Source organism: Cinclus cinclus, chromosome 1 (genome assembly GCF_963662255.1).
Source record: "Cinclus cinclus chromosome 1, bCinCin1.1, whole genome shotgun sequence".
In the NCBI taxonomy this organism is placed as follows: Eukaryota; Metazoa; Chordata; class Aves; order Passeriformes; family Cinclidae; genus Cinclus; species Cinclus cinclus.
In genome coordinates, this window is record NC_085046.1 from 99,056,728 (window position 1) to 99,066,794 (window position 10,067).

The 10,067-nt window shown below is 39.1% G+C and overlaps 1 protein-coding gene across 1 annotated transcript; it reads right to left on the reverse strand.

The window, feature by feature from the left end:
* Positions 1-436: 436 nt before the first annotated feature.
* On the reverse strand, positions 437-1,414 carry MC5R (melanocortin 5 receptor). The gene has a single exon (XM_062500848.1). It carries the CDS (start codon positions 1,412-1,414, stop codon positions 437-439), a length of 978 nt encoding a protein of 325 aa, XP_062356832.1.
* Positions 1,415-10,067: the final 8,653 nt, after the last annotated feature.

Consider the following 10,067-nt stretch of genomic DNA (forward strand, 5'->3'; position numbering starts at 1 on the left):
TGCTTGTTTGTATCTGGAGAGAGAATATTTTTCCTTTTTCGTTATCTAGAGAGACAAATAACACCAAAAGAAACGCACATTGAGAGGCTGGTGGTTTCATTCACATGGCAGAACTCACTCATTGCATTTAGCAGAAATAAAAATAAGGTTTTCCCTGTATAATTCTCTTATAAATTCCAATCTTCCATCAGGTCAATGAGATTCAAAATATTCTTTATCCCCATAATACAGATGCACTGAGTAGCTCCAACCACCAGCACACAAGAGGCATATGTAGGGAAAGAAATGTAAAATCACATGTTAAGAAAGGGATTCTGCTTGCTGCAGGAATCATGACAGCTGAATGGAGAAGACGTTCCATAGGCATTTCACCAGAATTACAGGATGCAGGAAGATGTTGCCTTTCCATTATCTTCCCTGGTTTGGTGTTGTTACCTTAATACTTGTTTGATAACCCACAGAGCATTCTCAGGCTATAGCAACAAATTATCTCTTTGAAGGTCTTCCTCATTTCCTGGCTACGAAAGGCGTAGATCAAGGGGTCGATCATGGAGTTGCACATAATGAGAATGAGGTACATGTTGAAGTGAGACATGAAGCAAACACAGTAGAGGTTTTGAGGGCAGGAGATCATCAGGATGAGATGAAGGAAGAATGGAGCCCAGCAAACAATGAAGATGCCAAGAAGCATAGTCAGAGTGATGGCTCCTTTCATGCTGGTTCTTTGACGGACTGAGTTGTACCCAGGCAAAGCAGCGATTTTCTTCACGTGAGTACGAGCCAGGAGGAACATATGGATGTACAGTGAGACCATGAGGAACAACATGGTAAAAAACATAGTGATGAGACAAATGACCACGTAAGTTGATTCATAATAAAGAATGAAGATAATGCCACAGCCCGTGCAAAAGGTCCAGATGCATGCAATGATAAGCCCTGATCTTTTCACAGTCATGATGTTGTGATAACGCAGGGCATAGAAGATAGTGATATATCTGTCTACTGCAATAGCCAACAAACTGCACATGGAAGCCACCACAGATATGCAGATCATGGAATCAAAGACATTGTCTATATGACGGACAAAGGCATCTTCCATAATGATGTGTTTATTGTTTATTAAGTATATAGTTATGGTCTCCCAAGCATTAGACACACTAACCAGCATGTCAGCCACTGCTAAACTGCAAACAAAAAAATACATGGGTGAGTGTAAGTTCTTGTTCTTTACTATTGCACATATAACTAAGATGTTTTCAAGCAGGCTTACAATGCCCAGAGTTAGGAACACCTCAGCTGCGATGACCACTTGTTCACATGGCAATGACTTGCTCTTTGCAGTAGGCAGAGTAAAGTTGCTACTGAAGGCACTCAGGTTTAGTTCAGAAACATAGAATTGAGAGGACGTATTCATCTCTGGGAGCTAACACATTCTGTTCCTTCTGAAGGGCTTCCCAAGGAGTGTGGTAAATGCATTTTGCAAAAGGCAGAAGATTCTGCCTGAAAAACAAAATTATAGCATGAAGATTACAGGCAGAATTCGACATTATAAATACCAGCCATTTCTATCTAATTTGGCTTATACATGTCCCACCTCTTCCATACCACATTCCTGCATTGGTTCTAAATTAAACTTTGGTTGGCTCAGAGATTTTCTATCTATCCTTACTTGGAAATTAAAATCAAAAACTCATTAAAAGATTCATGCACTCTTCATTCATAGTTTTTTTATTCTATCCGGTTCCCTGGAATACTTCCCCAGAATGTCTGGAAATTCTGCTGAAAAACAAACAAAAGACAGATTTCCCAGTTCCAGCTCTCAGACCCCCAAAATGCAGGAGGATGTAGTATTAGGTCCAGCAGAAACCGCTCACTTGAACATAATATAAAGAAGTTTCTGTTATTGACACAATAAAGAACTGAACACTTAGTAAGTGTTCGGTAAAATATCTAAATGCTTTCCTGACCTTTGTATATTTAATTTGGCATGACCTGTATTATAAACAGCTTATCTGTGCAGTGTTAATATACTCATTTAAAAGCATGGTATTAAACACCTAACCAAAGCAAATCCATGCATTTCAGGATACACTAAAGTTGCCGAATTGGTGTGGGTAGAATTTTATTGTAAAAGAAGTTTTCTCTTCCAAATAAAAAATATTTTATTCCGTGATAATCTGGTAATGACAATATTTAGGGAAAGTTTTAAGTCATTGCATTTTTAATAAAGGGAACATTTAGAGCTGATTGTCAGTGACTTATTGCAAATAAAATTCAAAGCATATCATGCTAAAAAATTTTCAGTTTTAAAAGGTCACTTTTTATTTGTAATCAAGAATTAACTGTACCTATTTACCAGAGCTGCTCCTTCAGTTGCTTCTCCTCTTCATCATCTGCAACATTTCCTCCAGAGAGCTGAAGTTTCAGCTCCCCTGACATCTGGGGCTGGGGGCTCCTCGGTGGCAAAAGATGAAAAAAAAATAGAGGGAAAGGAATTAGTAAATCCATAGAGTCAGACCTGACCACATATAAATTACTTACTGTGCAACTGCCTTTTTATAGACTCCAAGCAATAATGACTTCAGTACTCAAAGTGTGGCTCCTCCTCCCCTTCTTTGCCCCTCTGGACTTCTCTTTCCACAGATCTCATAGCAAAGGCTTAGGTTTTTACCACCATCTAGTGGCCTTCCCCCTCTCTTTCTACCTGAACAGGGATTCTGATCTGAAGTTCATTATGAGCTTTCTATAATATTAAAGGGGGAAATGTATTAGACATGCTCCTTTCCTTTGTTTGTTTGTTTTCTTTGCTGTTTCTAGTATGCTCGCCAAAAGTTCATCCTGCAATAGTACTCCAAAAGAGGAGAAAAGATTACTCTTGAAGTGCTTGAAGTGCGAGGCTTATTACTACTATAAGCATTTTTTCTCATATTCAGCTTTGCTGGGTTTTTTCCAGAAATAAGAACTCCATTGTTACAAAACTTAGAGAACACACAATCAAAGCCACCATGACACTAATAGAAAATATATTTAAATAATTTGTATTAAAACAATTGAACAAATAAGTAGCTGTGTTCTGTACCCCTTGCTAGAAGAGAGACTTCAGTGTAGAAATGGAAGAAGCAGTGTATCAGGCCAAGAGCCCAGGCTCCCCAAGATGGATGTGAATTCCCCCAGGGCCCCAAGAGCTGTTTCTTAAACTCAGTGCTCAGTATTCCAGTGGCTGAAGTTCATCTGTGGGTCTATTAGTCAAGCAGCCAATGCTCCTTCTGGGCCTTATCCAAAAGGCAGCAAAATCAGTTCAAGTCCTTAAAAAAATTGGTCTCTGCTTCCAGGTGCAGGCTGGGGAATGCAAAGCACACACCCTCCTGACACAGCTACGTGCCCTTCTTCTTAGCTGCTAAACAGACAGATACCATGCAGGACTTGAACTCGACATAGGAATTTTCTGATTCTCCAAATCACCACTTTTCCAAAACTTAGTGGGTTCCGGTTTTTTCATGTTATATAACAGATTCAAATGGTTCTTTTCACCCTACAGCATATCTCTTAAAGCATCACCATCAACAAATCCCAATTTTTTTGTTATATTCTGTGCCACTTTTGTGTTTTCAGTGTTCAGTTCAGGTTTATCATTGAAAAGTAGATATATCTCTATTTCTAATTACTATACTCCACAGAGGTTTCTCTATTGTCACTGCTGGCTTCACTCTACCCCTTCACTCTAGGGATGCAGAAACACCTGGGCCATTATATGAAATATTTTTATGTACAAATAGTCCCTGCAAAAAGGGTGACAGTGAAAAGCAATTTTTTATCATTTTTAATTAAATGGCACTTTTAGCATTACAGAATTATAGTCAGGAGATTAATTTTGCCTATCCCTTCTCTCCGGTACTGGAAAGAGAAGTTAGATTATCATGAACTAGAGGTCGCAAACTATGCTCCAGTGCAGCTGTTAAATCTGAGTGGGTAATGCCAGCTGCTGAACACACACACTCCCTGCTGTAACTCACCTATGTGCCAGTTCTGAGCTCTCAGTTCTTTGTTATGACCAAAATACAAGAATAGAGAAAGATCATCTTCAGTTCTCTTTCTATTCTTTAATGTAAAGCATGGTTTTAGTTAACTTACCTTAGTTAACTTCGGTTATCTTTTGCATAGCTTTTGATTTTCCCATTGCAGATCCTGGAAGTCAGATCCCTAACAGTAAAATTTTACGTGTTCCTGTGTTCTTGCATCCAGCAAGAACTGTGCAGACTTTGTACTCTTTCCCCTTCCAATTACTCCTCTTGCAGTATCCCAACTTGGTCTGTGTTGTTGTATATCACATTGGCTCTTGTTAAATTCTGTTCTTTCCATTTACAAATTCCTCAGTATGTTCAGTTTAACAAAGTTGTTTGCAGACCAGTTTAACTGCTTTACAAAAGTTTTCAGTGTACCTGGTAGGGCTCAGCAAACCAGCCAATTGCAGGAAATAAATTACACATCAGACTGGGTGGTTTGGCTGTTATTCCTTGGAGCGATATCAAGTTTCCTACATATAAATTATGAATCAGCATTTGGATTCTTGTTCCACATGCCAGACACCACAGGTGTAAACCTTGGTACAATTGCCTATGCTACACCAAAAATACTCCCTAATTTACAAAGCTTACAGAAAAATTGCCTGCCTGGAAACTGAGTAGTGGAACAGATGCATTTGTTTTATGTTATAGGATGAAATGAAAAAAAAAATCCTTCCACCTTCCCCCCCCCCCCCAAAAAAAGAGAGTTTTATCATTATATAGCTGCAGTAAGCAGCTCATTAGTGTTATAGCTTGACAAGCAAGTAACTGAAGGGACACACAAACAACATTGAGTGGAAGCAGGCAAGTGAGTTATAAAGATTTGAAGTAAAAGGGTATGGAAGCAGATCTTTGGATTCTCTTGGGAAGAATCCAAGAACAGTTTCCCAGCTGCAGGACTCCTGAATGAATAAACTTGTCTTTCAGATGTTCATGATCTCAACATTCAGCTCCCTCAACCAAGAAATTTCTTTGGGCTCAGGAAAACAGATTGAAAGTGCCACAGAAAGACATCAGTGAATAGAAGAAAGAAGTAAAATAGAATTCTGGCAGAAAAAGAGATGCCAGGGCCTGTCTCAGCCCCATGCCACTCTTTTCAAATGTTAAGTGATGAGAGGGAGCAGAAGCCACTGCAGATAGATATTTGCCTCTCAGGCCTTGACAGCAACCAGACATGATGTCACTGGCAAAAACAGCTGGGTCCTACTTGCCATCAGCACCACCAGTGATCTCGGCCAGAGCTCCCCTTCACCCTGCACATCCACTGGAACTACACTGACACGTAGGGCGAGTTACATCATGTCAAAACCAGAAGGGAATTGCCACCTGCACGATAGCAAGACTGATTTTATCAATAAAAGGATAAATGTGGCCAATGGAAGGACACTCTCCCAAAGAAATTTCTGTAGAAGAGCCAGTTACACTCAGATGCATTCTGGTATTAATCTGTGATAATCTTAACAGGTTCAGAGAAGAGTGTTAGTGGTGTTAATAAAAAATTACCAAATTTGTCTAGTGCTAATACATTTAAGCAATTCAATTCCAGGATCTTTCTGTGGCTCTTTTTATCTGTTTGATCAAAATACCTTTGTTCCATATAACATAACTGGGATTGGTGCTCTTGGCCTACTTACAAAATCTCTCTTCTGTCTAATTCTTGCCTATGTTGTCATCAGCACAATATTTCAAAGTCACAGAGAATCCTTCCAGGCTGCTCTAAGAGATAACTTGTGGTTGAACCAAAAGGGAAGATTCATGGCCTTCCCTGCATTCAAATCATATGACAAATGTTCTTTAATTTCTTCAGACTGAGAAAACTGTTTGTCCTGGTCTGTGTACTGAGTAGCCTTGTCTGAGCCCCATCAAGGTCCCTACTGTTAGCTCCTCAGCATTACAGTCATTATTTCTTGTCCTGAAATAAAAAACACTGGATGAAGTGATGGCAGACATGGTATTTCAGTGCCCTTGTCTGTCCAGGGGATGTCTGAAAATCTAAAAGTTAGACTTTGCAGTAAGCAGTAGCAAAGTGAATAGTTTCTTGTACGCCATGGCCCTAATCTTCAAATCAACATCTGATTTATTTATTTTCCAGAAAAAAAAAGGGAGTCCAAAAAACGGCATCAAAATATGAAGCAATCTGTCCCTGTTAAAAGGTAGGATCAGCCATACTTAGTATGACTGCACTAGCACTTTTGGCCTCAAACTCTTTCATCTGAATCCTTCAAGATGGTTTGAGATAATCTCTGACCACTCTCAGTTAGTACCTATCAGTGGTGCTTCTTGCATTAGAGTACAAAGCTGAGAAAGATGCAGTACAGTACAAAAGGCATTTAAGAAAGATTTATTCTAATACCCTAAAATGGATGATGTTTTAATCAGCCTCCCAAACTGTAAAAGAGTAATAAGAGGTTTAGTAACCATCATTTTTATGTGCCTCTAATTGGAGCAATGAATCACCCCCTAGCCTTTTATTAGAGGATGGGTCAGCAGCACAGACCTGGTGAATCAGAAGTGCCAGCTGCAGTCTCCACAAGGTAAGCAGAAGGAGACTGTAGAAACTTTCTGACAGAAAAGAGAGGTAATTCCATAATCTACAAACAGACTGGGATAAAGAAAAAAACAAACCAGAAGGTGCTGATTTGATACTTCTTTCTGGGAGGACGAGGACTGGTTGAGACCCCAGAGTAATGTAAATCCCTTTAAAGAACCTCTGCATGTTGGAGAGATGAGCAGAGAAGAACAGCCTGAAATACAACAGAGGCAAATGCAGGGTCCTACTAGCAAAGAGCAAACCTTCCAAAACAGTGCACTGCGTTTAGATCAGCCTTCCTGACTTTAGTACAAAGCACATGCTCAATTCTACTTTATTTGAGCATAAAGAGGTATGCATTCCTTGGAATGAGTGACAAAATTCTGATTTCTGATTTTTTTTTTTTATAAACTACTGGTCTAAAGAGATCTCTTGAAAAGCTACTCACTTCCATCTTCCTTTCCTCCAGATAAACAGAGGAGCACAGCATGAACCCTCCCCTGGGAGCACCACGCTCCCCATCCTGGCCTGGCTGCTTGGTTTGAGAAGGGAACCTTGACAACTCGGTGTCTCTCTGTCCTGTCAGGTTCTGGCACTTCAGCATAGCACAAATATGGAAAGGTAACAAAGCATCTGAAGGAAAACCTCAAGGAGATTCACAGTGAGAATAATCGTTAATTCTCTATCTCACAGAGAGACAGGCTACACACAGAAAACTACAAATGCAGTAATGTGTGTGTGCTGCTCCTGTCAAAGCAAGTGCAAATGTCTCTGATTTGTGATAACTAAGCATGGATCCATGTGTTACACAGGCAATTTTCAAGAACGCCCTGGCAACAATATCAACATTTGTCTCTTTAGAAGTATTTTTCAGTGCTAATCTAACATCTCTGTACTGTATATAGGTATCTTCCTCAGTCTCTGTTCAGGTTGGCAAAAAATGCAGCTACTTCCTATTTCATAAGGTGTCTAAGGGCACCAAAAAGTAGAATTAAATAATAGCCATTTAGCTCAGAACTCAACTTTTTTTCTGTCAGTCCTGTACTACACTATGTTTTCTGATCTCTGTGATAATAAAGGCTTGCTATAAACAGAATCTTGTTATGTCAGGATTTTTTTAAATCACTATATTCTAACAGAAGAAAAATAAGCAATATTATTTCAGAAGTTGGAATTGTTTTCCTTCTAGCATTCGCCTGCTAAGGAGTGAAAGGGTGGAGTGTTGCTACAGCTGAAATGAAAGTTGTCAAAATTAAGACAGCAAATTATGTTAGCCAGAAGCAAAGAGCTTGCAGAAAGGAAAGTAGTTCAGTATCAAATTTGAACCCATAATATCTTGTATTCCACAGTAACCAGTGCATACAAATGTACTATTGAGAACTTAAATCATCTACAGTAATACATTGTCCTCAATGGTGAGCTGTTTGCTGACATATAAAACACAAGTGACTCTCATTATTCCTGGCATTTAATATTTCAAGCATAATTAGCCCTCACAAAAACAGAAACCATGTGTCCTGATGTATTTGGTGTCTGATCCAGTATTAAAAGTAAAGCAGAACCTGAGAAAAATCTTGTCATGCTGATTTGGTGAGGCTGCTGCTATGATGTACCTTTCTGGCTTTCATGAGTTTACAAAGTGTCTGGTTACAGAAGATCAGATGATCATTTCCTTTGAGTGTGTTTTGAAAGGTGAACAAAACCACCATTATTTTCCCTTTCCCCGCCCAAACAAATAAACAAACCACAACACAAGAAACACCAAATTATTTTAGAGAGGGGACAAGCAAGCTCTGGTTCTGATGAAATTTAACCCTGAGCCAGTACATGGATTAATCATTCAGCTAAGAGGGATGGCAGGTTTGTGTCTCCAAGAAATCACTTGCTATTGGATCAGTTGGGAAATCAATTTCTGCAAGAGTTAAGATGGACTATGCAATGGTTACTCAACTAAATTACATTTCTTCATTCCATCTCTAGTAGCTGATAAATAAAAAGACAAAAAATGCTTGGCATCTACAATTTTTATTACTTTCTTTTGTTTAACTCCTCATTAATTATGGGGTGGAGGTCAAGGCTGGCTGAACATCACAGCCTTTGAATTGGTGAATACCTGCATCTTTGTAAAAGTGCTTGTTAAAGATGTTGAATACCTACCATGCACATCAAATTCAATGGCTACTTGAAAGCAGGGGTTTTCAAATATTTCCATTTGGGGATGAAAGGCAAACCCCTCAAACTTCTGGAGAAAAAAAATTAAGCTTTAATCTTAAGGAAAAATCCTTTTTTTCCTGTGGATCTGTACTTGAGTTGCCAGCCTTCATGGTCTCCAGGGCTGACAGTCAAAAAACTCCAGCCCTCTTCAAGAAATTCCCTGGGGAGCTGAGAGGGAAGATACAGTTATGTAGCTCTTTCACAAGAACATGACAGGAGCTTCTGTTCCACATGCCCATGTAAGACACATTAATGAACCAGCAGTTTGGTAGCACCAAAACAGCTTGACCCTCTGGTTCTGGAGACTGTATTCCCTTTTTGTACTCTCCTCTGGACATACAGACCTACCAACAATGTCATAACTGAGGTTTAAAGAGCAAGGATTGCACTTGTCAGCATAACTCCATTAATGTCACATACAGCTACAGAACATGGCTCTGATTCCTAAAACCAAGCATGCTTCAGTTCATGTATCCTGGTCTGTCACTGATAAGCTCATACGAAAAACTTCCTGAATGCCAGCAAGGAGCAATTAAAGTCTGAATACTTACAAATGCACAAATTGGTAGCAAAGAATAGACCTCTCCAGGGGGAAAAAAAGGTTCAGGCAAAGTAGCTGCATAGTAAATTTATATATATGCAAATGGGTTTTTGTTCAACAGGAAGGAACAAGTTAATCCAAATATTTAGATGAATTAGAATGATCAGGACAGAGATAACTTGCAAGTCTCCTGACTTTACTCCAGAGAAGAAATTTGCAGGGAGAGCAAGTTCACAGGCTCTAATCCAAAAGATGAAACAAAAGGAGCCCCATTTCCAGCTATGAGAAAGAAATTTAGACAGTATACAACTCAATTTTATGGACAGAATTAATATTGACCTGTGGGACCAACATTATCAAGTTCAATGATGCCACCACTTCTGGTAAAAAAACAGGAAACACAAAGTATACTTCCCAATACAATACGTACTCAGGCTTAGCAGTAGGACAGCTGGAGCTTTGTCTTAATATGCAGTGAGAAACAAACTAGAGAAAATCAATTATTTCTTTGAGCGTGTTCAGGTAATTTGAGGTTTGCAATAAACTGATGGTTTTGATGCTGTGTTAAAATTAACAGCTACTAATACAATGACCATAGCCATGAGAAAACAAAACAGTAACACAAGTAAACAGTCTTCTTTTTCAGGTTTACAAAATTCTATTTTCAGCAGACTGAGCAAGACTAAGGGAAAAAATGCAGTGCTTCTCAGTTATAAAT